Source organism: Mirounga angustirostris, unplaced genomic scaffold (assembly GCF_029215605.1).
Source record: "Mirounga angustirostris isolate CCGP_5_RB_7025 unplaced genomic scaffold, mMirAng1.0.hap1 SCAF_6, whole genome shotgun sequence".
Lineage (NCBI taxonomy): Eukaryota > Metazoa > Chordata > Mammalia > Carnivora > Phocidae > Mirounga > Mirounga angustirostris.
The window spans coordinates 65,331,977-65,344,082 of NW_026991714.1; the positions used below are offsets into that span (position 1 = coordinate 65,331,977).

The window sequence follows — 12,106 nt, forward strand, 5'->3', positions numbered from 1 at the left end:
GGAACACCATCCCCTGAGTCAGCCCACCGCTCACTCACAGAGGCCAGGGCAGGCCTTGTTCATTTATCCTTTAAAGCCTCAACATGGAGGTAACTGTGCCATACTCATGGGACTGTAACAAAGGACATGTGAGCTGCCATGTTGTGCTCGCGGAACCTCGGTATTAGTACTCCTGCCGTCCCTATCAGGGGCTCTCTGCAGCCTTTCCCAGAGCGCCTGGTGCTCGGTGCTCGTTGGCCCCGCGGAGCCCGGGCAGGGAGCTGTGTGTGGAACCAAGATCACCTGGGCCTGACTGACACCAGCAGACCGGTGCGGTGCGCGGGACAGTTTGCAGATAAACTCGCGGAGACAGAATATCAACTCATATCAACTCTGTCCCGAGCAAGGATACAAAATGAGAGGCTTGAAATAACCATTTGTTTCCAGGTCTGACAGCAAGAAATGTATCAAAACAGCTTTATTTGAACTTTCAGACTGTTTACTGTAAAGATACCGATGCTTCTCAATTGCTTCAGTGTGCCAGGCACTGTTCTAAGTGCTTTATATTCCTTTATGAACTTTTAAAAGATTTTATTTATTTGAGAGAGAGCAAGTCAGAGTGAGAGAGCATGAGCAGGGGAAGGGCAGAGGGAGAGGAAGAAGCAGGCCTCCCCTGAGCAGGGAGCCCGATGTGGGGCTTGATCCCAGGACCCCGAGATCATGACCTGAGCCGAAGGCAGACGCTTAACCAACTGAGCCACCCAGGCGCCCCTGTATTTCTTTATGTTCGTTAACCGTCTGCAATTAGTACTGTTGTCATTCCCTTATAATAAGGAACCAGAGGCTTAGTTGTGAGGGGAAGGCACTTCCCTCAAACTGCAGTTGGGAAGTGACCGATTAAACAGGATTTAGCCCGAGACAGTCCAGTCCCAGCTCATCTTCACCCTGGATGTGGATTCATTTTTACATGTTTTGAAATCAAACTCAAGGACAGAAACAGTACGAGAAATGGGTTGGGTACGTTGAGTGCACAGCTCAGCTGAGAGCCAAGTTCATCAAGCTCGGGGGCTGCACAAGCCAGCTTCTCCCACAGCTCAGGTGTTTTCGGTCGGCGAGCCCACACTATCCAGGATGCAGCGAGCACGCTCTCTTTTCTTTCACTATACGAGCAACATCGCTTTTCAGTCTCCACAAGCTGGATTCGAGCAGCTCCCCAAAGTCCTTTAACCTCCGTGACTGTTGGTGTACAAACGGTCGAAGCAATCCATCGTCTTCCTGAAAATGAAAAAGGACAGTCGCCTCACGTGATTAGAGTGAAAACGTGTGCGGGCGTGAGTGGGGTGCCCAGGAAGTTCTCCCGGCGCTGCGGCTGAGAGCTGCTGGTGGAGGTGGTGAGTCACTCAGCCTCTAGAAGATGCTGCTAATAGGGAGACATGTGGAGCTGATGAAAGTTTCTCAGGTTGGAATCATCAACATTCCTCCAATATTGGAGAAGTTCTGAGGTCTGCCAAGGACGCTGTGGGGCTGGGGGTTCTCCCGTGGGTGGGGGAGGGTGGGCTGCTATGTCCCCCCGCCCAGGGAAGCAGGTGCCCGAGAAGAGGCTGCCGGGGTGCGGGCGGGCTGGAGGGTGGCAGTGCTGAGATGGGAGGGGGCAGCGGGCGCCCAGCCCATCCCCGCGGGGCCTTTTGGTTTCTGTCTCCTGGATCACTCATGAAATGGATGCTCAGGTACCTTAGCCATTTTCTCCAATGTGTTTTCTGACCACCTCATTCTCTTAAAGGTATTTGTTTATATATTCTGAATACTATTTGATGAGAAATAATACAAACAGGCAGTGGCTTATTTTTAGCTTTTCACCTAAAAGCTTTTCTTTCTTTTTATTGTGAGATAAACACACAAACAAGTACCTGTAATGTGTTAGAGTGAATTCACCTACTCCAGAAAGAGCTCTGCCCCTCAAGCCCCTCCTGGTCGCACCCCCTACTCTCCCCCCAGGCACAACTGCTAGCCTGACTCGCTACCCGCAGTGCACCCTTAAACAGTCTATTTTGCCTGTTTCTTGATCATTTATGGAATCCTATTGGGTGATACCTTTCGTGACTTGCAGGTCAGCATGGTCGGGGCTGAGACTCCCTGTGTTGTATGTTTGCTTTCACAGCAGGATGGAGTTCCGTGGTATGGAGGGTGCGGTACTTTACCTGTCTTCGCTGGGTGTGCATTGGGACGTTTCCAGTTTGGGGCTACTTTGGGGGTGGTGGTAAGAACAGCCAGTGCGCATAGGTGTGGGTGTCTGCAGAGTTTTTCAGCCGGTTCCTCATTGAACCACAGACCAGGAAATGATCTGCGTGACTGTTTTCTCAATTCTCTCAAGAATGGTGCATAACGAGTACCATTCTGGACGCAAAAGAGAGAAATGAATTCATTCCATACATTGAATGCCTCGCGAGATGGTTCTCAAACTTCAGTTTAAGGCAGAGTCACCTGGAGGGCTGGTGAAAGCACGGACTCCGGGGCTGCACATCAGGGGTGTGGCTTAGGAGGGCTGGCAGGGGCCCTGGGTTTGTATTTCTGAGACCCCGATGGTTTGGGAGCTGTTGGCCGGGGACCACACTTTGAGAACCTCTGCTTCAGGGCACTGGGGCTGAATCCTCTGCAGGACCAGCAGACTCTGGAGGAGAGTGGCAGGCTTCTGGGGTAGGTGCAGCTTCAACTTTTATAGGGTAAATGACAAAAAAGTGTTTTAAGTGGTTGTTCCAATTTCCATTCTTTCCAGACCATCGCCACAACTCGAGATTTTGAGACTTCTAAATTTTGCCAGTATGGTTGGGTTTATGGTACTGTTTCATTGTGGTTTCAGGTAGTGTTTTCCAAACTTCTAATGATGTTAAGCACTTTTCCGTATATTTATAGGTTTTTTTGTTTCTTTTGTGAAATTCCTGTTTCGGTTTTTTGATCCCTTTTTTTTTAAATTCTTGTTTCCGCTGGGCTGTTTCTCTTTTTGATTTGTGTAGTTCCCTACTTTGGATATTAGTTTGCTATATGTTAAATGTGTTGTAAATAACCCTTCCGAACTTCTTTTGGCTTTATTTGGGTATCTGGGTCAAAGTTTACCATTTTAATGTAGGTGCGTCCATCAGTGTTTTTCTTGACAGCGGCTGCTTTCCTGTCCTGTCCCACTGTGAGCTCATGGGTGTGTCCAGGCTCTTTCCTTCTGTGGTTGGGTCCTTGGTTGTCAACTGAAAGTGATTTCTGGGTATCGTCTTAGGTGAGACTCCAGTTTCGTTTTTCCTTTTGTGTATGTATTCTAGCACCGTTTGTTGAAAAATCCATCCTCACCACATCCACTGCGGCTCCTCATCAGTCACCTATCAAGTCTCTAGTCCTGAGTGAATCTATTTCTGGGCCTCTGTCCTTTTCCTTTGGTTACTTTATGTGTATCGGGGCTGATGTGTTACCATCTGGTAGAGTAGCATTAAAACAGACCTTGGTGTTAGGTGGCCAATCTTCCCATGCTGTTTTGGGGTCTTGGTCTTGGCCATTCTTTGCTTTTGTGATTCCATCTAAATTATAGAATCATCTTGTCAGACCCCATTCCATTTGATTGGGATTATACGGAATCTCAGGGAGACGTGACAGATTTGCAAGAGCAAATCTTCCCAACCATGCAGATGTGGCATGTTTCGTCCTTTATTTAGATCTTCCTTAACATCTCTCAAGCGAGTTTTAAAATGCTCTCCATAGAAGTCCATAGTTTTATGGGCTTTTTAAACATAGTTTTATGTTAGTTGTAGGCCTGAGTACTTTATATATTTGACACAATTATAAATGGCATCTCTTATACAAGGCAGTTCTGGTTGATGCTGTTATATTCAAATGCAGTTAATTTTTAAATACTGATTTTCTTTCCAGCAACTTTACAATTCTATTAGTTAATTTCTAGATTCTTCTGGATTTTTAATTTACATAAACATATCATCTGGGAATAAAAACAGAGGCAGCCTGGGGTAGTAGGAAGGAATATAGACTGTGAAGTGCCCCTTGCTGGGTTTGGAGGTTGGGCCTGCTACTTAACTAGTCATGTATCCTTACACAAGTTACTTAACCCTTCTTGTGCCTGAGACCCCTGAACTGTAAAATAAGGCTAATCCTAGTTCCTACTGCATCAAGTTGTTGTAGAATTGAGGTAGTAACTGTAAAACACTTAGTAAATAATGTATAAATATGTGCTATTGTTCCTATGACTTTTTTTCCCCCTTTCAATCTTTCTACCTTGTATTTCTTGCCTTGTGGCACTGGCTAGAGCCTCAGGTACAGTGGGAAACAAGTAAATTTTGCTAGCATCTTGGACTTCTTCCTGATGTAAAAGGGAGAGCATTCAGCGATTCGCCATTCAGCCTCATGCTTGCTCTGTGTTTAAGATGGCCTTCATCAAATTAAGGAATGCACATTTTATTCCTAATATGCTAAGAGTTTTTATCATGGTAAGATGCTGAATTTTATCATATGCTTTTTCTGAATCTCTTGAAGTAATCATGATTTTTCTCCTAAAGTATCTTATTTGGTTTATAACAATAAACCCAATTTGCATTTCGGGGATACTCTGTTAATCACAAAGTCAATGAATGCCAATACCTGGAAGCAGCCAGATGTCCCACTGGAATAAAAAAGCAAGAGTAAAGATGGCTGCCCAAGAAAGCAGGGGACACACGGTTCAGGCCCCCAACCCTGCTTTTGCTGAAACACACACACCCCTCTCCAAGCTCAAGCAATGCCGTTCCCTCAAATGCCTGAATTTAATGGAGAAAGATTGCTTTTGCTCCCAGGATTCTGGTTACTCACAGGAGGTTTATAATGTCTCAGTCTGAGAAACTGTCCTCTTGCCGCATTCAGGCTTTGGTAGAAGACCTTCAGAGCTTTGGCCAACTCTCTGTCAGAGCTGGCTCGCTGAGCGGACGTGTGATGAATCTCTCCGGCTGCGGGGAGTTGTGCTGGCGTCTGAGTGACCTTCCCGCTATCTGAAGGCTTCTGTGCTGAGGTAGCGGGAAAAGATAATATTTATTTAATCATCTGTTCCTCCAAGTGTCTGGGTATTTACTTTGGTGGCATTCCACCAGCAGCATTTATCAAACACTGATGGAGACTCCTCCAGAGAACTCTTACCCGGCAGAAGGAAAAAAAAAATTCTGCATTTTTTAATGAAATAAGATCTAGGCCAACTCATTAAAAAGTAAATTTCTTAGAAATACAAACACACCTCTCAGATGTAGGAGTTTAGAAAGTAAACAACCAAGACTTGGGTTGCCTCTCACCTTGTTGAGCAGAACCAGCTTTCTCAAGTGAGTGTTTGAGCAGCACATTTTCCTCTCTCAAGGCTCTGTTAATGTTTCTGAGCAGTTCCATCTCCTGTTCTAACTTGAGCAACTTCATATAAAGTTCTGATGTCTGATTTGAGGTGGTCTACAAAAAACATGTCCGTTTAGCCTTTTGCTGGATTTTTTGTGTACCCTTTGGGACGGGCAGTTTTTATTACCAGGGGACAACTAGATGGGGGTGGGGGTTGGTGAGCAGGGTTTAAGCCCCTCAAACACAGGAGTAAATCAAGAAAACACTTGTCAAGTGGAAGGAACACTGATGATCCCTAAGCGGCTATCACCTGGGATTTCATCATCTGCCATGTCTATTTGCCACATAAATGTGCACACCTGGCCTGTATCCATCACTGTGGAAATTTTCTTGGTGTCCACCATGATGTGGCCTTCACTTGTGACCATGGGGTCCGGTTGAGAGCAGCTCAGTTGGGCGCAGCCTTCTGCAATGTTGGTGGGGGGACACCATCAAGGAAAGAAACCTCTGCTGTCTGGCCCCAGTGTCGTATGAAGAGATTTAAACCATATAATCCCCCATGGACTAGAGCCTAGGGACCCAGGAGAAGATGACTCTTGACTGTTAAGACCCTGACCCCCTCCGTCCCTCCATCCCTCCCTTGGCAGCCCTAGATACACTGACATGATATCTGATGGAAGAAGGCATCATGCCAAAGAGGAAGTAAACAGGGTACCTTGAAGACCCTTAAAATCAACAATGAGAGCATTTGTTTGTAAATAATTCAGAAACTCCTGAGATGCATTTAAAGCTGTAAATTAGACAGTTTCTTCTATTTGGGGATTCACAATTTTCCATACAGGCTTGGTATAGAAAGTGCTTGAAAGATCATAAATTCTGTACCTGAGAAAAGAACAGAAAACACGATTTAAAACCAGAAGGGACACATTTATAAAGAAAAGGATCAGATGAGCCCAAGAACAATGGCCTGCATTGGTCAGTCGATACAGGGTGACCTGTAATTGCTTCTCGCGAGTGCTACCCCCAACGTTTCAGCTACTTACTGTGAGAAGCATCACTATATGGAGAGTATTACATGTCTAACAAAAAGGAAAATGAAATGGAAGGAAATGGATAAACACTTTGATAAATACTTTCTACTTCAATAATCAAAAAGTGTTAATTTTCCATGTGAGGTGGTGGTTTGGTTTTTGTCCTTTAAACCTTCCCTTTATCGCTTAAAATCTTTTTAGCCTAATTAAGCCTATCTAGTGCTTCCACCATATTGTAATATAGTCCTTTTGTTTCCAACTCAAAAAAACCCCAAACTATTCCATGTAGATAATACAGCTTTACTGGGTATTCTATCAGATAATTAAAATCTCTTCTGCTTCACTCTTCTCAGCACACATGGCTTACAGTCCAGCAACCTAGAAGAAGGGGGGCTTCCATTAAACAGACGGGGAAATACTCATGTTGGGGTTGAGCAAGCAGAGAAACTTAAGAAAATTTCATGATACACTCATTTTTGAAACTTAAGGAAAGACTCCCTCCCACCAGGGCCCACAAGGGGGGTGGTGTATGCACACAGCTCCATGGGGCAGGCTGGTACCCCATCTGAATGCCCCCGCTCTGCGCCTTCCTTGAGCCACTTGATGCCAAGGCACTGCATGAGGCCAATCTAGAAATCCATCCCCTTGCCCAGCAACTCTGAAGGGTCAAATACCACATCCTCCTCACCACATGCTCTGCAAACAGAGAAAGAGAACATGGACCACAGGTGTTAGCTGGGACCGAAGCAAGTTAGGATTGTGTCATCAAAGGGGATCATTGAGACTCCTCAAGAGATGGCCAACTTCTCTGAAGAAAAGACAGGGGATGTTACCAGCTGTGGAATTCATTCATTCAAGAGACATTCAAGGAGCTCACAATCTTCTTGAGGAGGAGACAGCAATATAACTGGTTCATGCGATAATTGAGCTAGTGGTGGAGACCTAGGTAGGTTCCCAGGGGGGAGAGGGGCTCCTACCCAGGGAGAGCCAGCTGGCTGCCCAGACACGGCCTCCCCAAGGTGCCATTTTCCTTGGTGAAATCTTCACAGTCCAGAGTCAACTCCAAGCCTACAAGTTTGCAAACCAATTTGGACCGCTTTCCAATGTGTCTCTCACATCAACTGTGATGTGTCTCTCACATCAACTGTGATGTGTTTCTCACATCAACTCCCATCAAGTTCACAAAGACCAAAGCCTAGAAACTAAAATGCTGCCTTACTAACTTGCCATGAGAGATCAACCATCCAGTAGCCCAGAAGCCCGAGGTGGCCCAGTGACCGGAAACTTTTGTCGAGTCCCAACAAAGACAGTGAGTTGATGGTCAGCTTGGTCCCTGGGTCATAGGACCTTGCAGTCCTCTTGCCCCCTTCCTGAGCCTGTTACCTCTTCAGAAAGACAAAAAGGTTGCTGTGGGTACCCAAGGGGATTGAGCCCCCAGGCCAGAGCCCCTGCCTGCCTGCCTCTTTGCTTAGGATTGCTAAGAGACTTGGGCTTTTGTGTAAACTGCCTGAACTGCCTACAGCCTGAAGAGAGAACAGAGGAGCCTCCCTAGAAGGAGGGTAAGAGGCAACACAACAGCGTTAAAGCAAAGCTCATTTAGTCATGATTTGGCCTCATCAAATTGGAACCTGATTCAACCTTACTTCCCTAAGAAAAAAGACACTAAAAGACTTTTTTCTTTTCTTGTCTGCCTCGAATACAGTGAGGCACAGCCCTGTCCTCCAAGAGTCCCTGCGAATGTGGCCGTGGCAAATGCTATGTGGACAGAGCACAACACAAGTTCCAGAGAGTGTGGGCTTTTTCAAGACCTTTAGGCTAAGGAGCTAAGATCATGGGAACCCAGATCATCAGTCCGCTGCATCCCTCCTTGCGGAGAGCAGACTTCGGGCCCTGTGACAGGTCAGCGAGGCTCTGTGGGACCAGCAGGTGTGACCCTGGGCACAGACTCCCTGGCTGGAAGCTTTTGCACAGGAACTCCTAAAAAGTGAGTGCGGCTAGCCTTTCCAGTGTAGACAACCTCCCTCTCCTCCCGTGGCCCTGGCCAGCTCCTGAATTGTCTGGGATGTGACTCTGATGGTCACACGAGCAGCCCGTGGGTCCTGTCTCCTCCCAGTGGCATTCATGGTTCGCAGTCTGAGGCGAACGTTTGCAAGACCAGCCACCAAAAACGTGCCGAGTGTGTCTCTCCACATTGCCGCTCTGCACCAGGCTGTTCTTCGAGCCTTCAGAACCAGACCCACAGAGCATTCCCAGAACGACCAACCGCCAACATTTCAGGTGGGCTCCTGGGGAAGGAGTACCTTCTTTCGAGGAAAGGTCACTGGTACTTTTAAAAGGTGAAATGGACAGGCTTGAAGATGACAGATCAGTAAGATTAGCCTCTGAGAAGAAAGAAAAATAGAAACAAAATCACCATAAAATCTGTTAGCACCCAGCCCCTTACAAGGGAGCCCAGTGTGGTTTCTACAGAAGCCGGCCAGTGCTCTCCCCCAGGATACGCTTAACCCTAAGGTGCAAAAACACGGCTTTGCCTTCTATTTCTGGCCAGGGCAGCCTGTGTGATTCAGGTAACCTTCCTGCTAATAATAGAAGAGGCTGAATAAAGTGTTTTCAAATCACCTTAAACCATAATAAACAATAAGCCTTGGAACACAGAATCACATGAAAAACAGTTTTTAAAAACTAAAAATCTCCTTGAAACAAGGTCTGACAAGACAGTAGGAAACTGCCAACCCCAACTCGGGGGGCATGCCTGGCCCCAGAGAGGCATGTGGAACACTGGATCACCAAAGCTTCTCTGTCCTCATGGCACCTTCTAGAAAACACAAGAAACAAAAGCATAATCACACACACATTGAGGATTCAGCTCCGAAGGCCTCACAGAAGTCCAGGTTGACTCCCAGGGTGGGTGTCTCAGACCGAGACCCCCGAGAGCTGCCCTGGGGGTGTGCGGTGAGCCGGCATCAAGCCTGCTGCTCTGGACTGAATGTTAGGTCCCCCCAAATCCATACGTTGGAACCTAACCCCCGATGTGATGGGATGAGGAAGCGGAGCATATGCAAAGTGACCAGCTCATGAGGGTGGAGCCCTCATGAATGGAGTTAGCGCCCTTACGAAGGCAGCCCCAGAACCCTCCCAGGGCCCTAACATCATGCGAGGACCCAGCAAGAAGATGTCCGCTCTGACCCATGAAGCCGTCCCTCACTGGATAGCAAATCTGCCCGTGCCACGATTTTGGGCTTCCAGCCTCAAGAGCTGTGAGAGATAAAGCTTTGTTGCTCGAGCCTCCCCGGCGGTGAGGGACTTTGCTACAGTGACGTGAAGGGATGGAACATGTCTCCCCTCTCTCCTCACCCCAGGAGATTCAGAGGAGGCCACTGTGGCGCTGGTCAGATGAAGAGACTGAAAAGAACAGGAACATGTCTCAGAAGTTCGGGGTGGAGACTGGCCTGGCTCAGGTTTGCTCCCTGGGCCCTCCCAGCCTGGGGGCCCGTTAAACTCGAGCCGTGACCTTGTGACCCCAGCACCTGGCAGAAAACACACACACAGGCCCCTATCTTTCCCTGTGTGTCGCATTTCACAATTTTAAGAAGATTTTACACAGCGGGCTTGACCCAGAAGATTTCGACAACTTTGGGGGAACGAGCGGAAGTGTGAAACCCAGAGAAGGAACAGCTCGTTGCTCGGTAGAGCAGATCATCTAGTGACGGATGGTCCCCTTCGCCAGTGGCACATTTGCCAACTCCGGCCGTGGATTTGGGAGGGAGCAGCCCACCCGGAGGCCCCCAGAGAATTCGGGGCTCATCTCAGAAGATGGGCTAAGGAGAGTGTGTTGGGCTGGAGCCAGAGGTCCGGGGCATGCTCCAAAGGCAAAAATACATAAAGGACACCCAAAGAGCGCCCCAGTCTTTTCTGTTGGGCAGAGGGAAAGGCAAGGGGTCTTAGGTACCTGAAGGGGACCCTCCTGCCAGTGAGCAAAGGCAAACATAGGAATGGATCAGCCACGGCCTTTTCTGCAATCTTAACAGGAGTGCAGATTTTCTCATTGCTCCAGACGGGCTCGTCTCTCTGTCTCTGTCTTGCTTGCACACAGACACTACCATCAGTTGGATAAACTCTCAGGCTCCCTTCTGGTACTCAAGCCTTTAAGTCATGTTAAAAATAGGGCACCTGGGTGGCTCAGTTGGTTAAGCGTCTGCCTTCGGCTCAGGTCATGATCCCAGGGTCCTGGGGTCGAGTCCCGTATTGGGCTCCCTGCTCCGCGGGAAGCCTGCTTCACCCTCTCCTGCTCATGCTCTTTCTCTCTCAAATAAATAAATAAAAAGAGAAAAAAAAACAACAGAAAGTATTCAGTGCTGGTGATCGGGACCATTCCCAGGACTTGGTGCCGTGTGGGAGAGAGGCCCAGGAGGGAAACACAGAGGAGGGGTCTTCTGTCCCCAGACACTGTCCACAGAGTCCCAGCTCACACTCAGAACACATGGTGTCCTTTCACTGGGTCTCCACAGGCTGTAGGGGTGAACTGAACTCTGTCCCTGGGAGAGTGCCTCAGAAACCCCGTCCCCAGAGGCGTCCTCACCTCATGAGTCCTTTGGTGGGTCACTTTCACCATGACCTCTTTCTGTAGGTCGTAGCCCCTAGAGTCTGACGACGCTAAATTCTTCACCTTCAGTTCCATTCTGAGTCCCTAGCAAGAGAAACACTTTACCCTAAGTCACCCTGCCTGTCTTTCCCTTTCTCTGACACTCCCAAACGTGTAAGTCTCTTGCAAGTTTCCTGAGGATTGGGATCCTGTATCCAGGGGGCCAACCCCCGCTCAGGTCCTCTCTGTGGCCTAGAAGGCTTCGGGGTGCTGGGCCCAGAGAAACCCCACTGGAGGGCAATCTGGGATGGGGTGGTTTGGCAGGCAAGCATTGGTCTGGGGCCCTGGGGTCTGGGGCCCTGGTGGCCGTGGCAGCCTCAGTGGCCAGAGGTGGAAGGAATGGCGCTAGCGGCTGGGACTGGTGAGTCTGGGTGTTGACCTGGGTTCTGTCACTGGCTCATGGTGGGGTCCCGGGTCCTGACCTCTCCAGGCCCCGATGTCCCCGTCCATACCACGGAGACAGCTGGAGCAGTGGCGTGAGGGGCCGTGGACCTTGTTCCCCGGGGCCTTTCCTGGACCTGGCGCTGTATCGTCTCCTAGCTCTTACCTTCTCCAGCTCTTCGCGCATCTGATTTGCTTCCGCCACCAGCGGCATCAGTTTGACATAGTCCTGGAACACGGCCAGCACGCTGGGGTCTGCGTTCCCCTCCCCGTGGCCTGCGGCCCCTAGGAAGACAGCACAGTGCTCCTGAGCGCTGGCCACCTGTTCTGGGACACTTGTCAGCCACAAGGGAATTCATATGCTCGCTCATTCATTTGATTGTTCATCAAATGTCTGCATTTAAAAATTATAAGCATGTAATTAAAAAAACAAAACAAAAAAAACCCAGGGGTGTCTGTGTGGCTCAGTGGGCTAAGCATCTGCCTTCGACTCAGGTCATGATCCTAGAGTCCCGGAATCGAGTCCCGTGTGGGGCTCCCTGCTCAGCGGGGAGCCTGCCTCTCCCCCTCCCTCTGCCCCCCCCACTCATGCACGTGCTCTCTCTCTCTCTCTCTCTCAAATAAATGAAATCTTGAAAAAAAAAACCCAAACCAAGTAAGTGTGGAGAAAAACCACTACCCGACTCTCTCTTAAATAGCTACTCATCTCAACCCATGAATCTCGGCAGTG

At 48.6% G+C, this 12,106-nt stretch overlaps 1 protein-coding gene across 1 annotated transcript in view; it reads right to left on the reverse strand.

Annotated features, from left to right (window-relative positions):
• Positions 1 to 1,101: 1,101 nt before the first annotated feature.
• The window catches only part of LOC123847014 (kinesin-like protein KIF28P), a 70,235-nt gene continuing 59,230 nt past the window's right edge, over positions 1,102 to 12,106 (reverse strand). Inside the window, 10 exon segments of the mRNA XM_064595529.1 lie at positions 1,102 to 1,254; positions 4,819 to 5,009; positions 5,289 to 5,436; positions 5,682 to 5,788; positions 6,038 to 6,204; positions 6,914 to 6,927; positions 6,929 to 7,049; positions 9,559 to 9,755; positions 10,849 to 11,040; positions 11,543 to 11,661. Coding sequence (XP_064451599.1) covers positions 1,102 to 1,254; positions 4,819 to 5,009; positions 5,289 to 5,436; positions 5,682 to 5,788; positions 6,038 to 6,204; positions 6,914 to 6,927; positions 6,929 to 7,049; positions 9,559 to 9,755; positions 10,849 to 11,040; positions 11,543 to 11,661 — 1,409 coding nt within the window.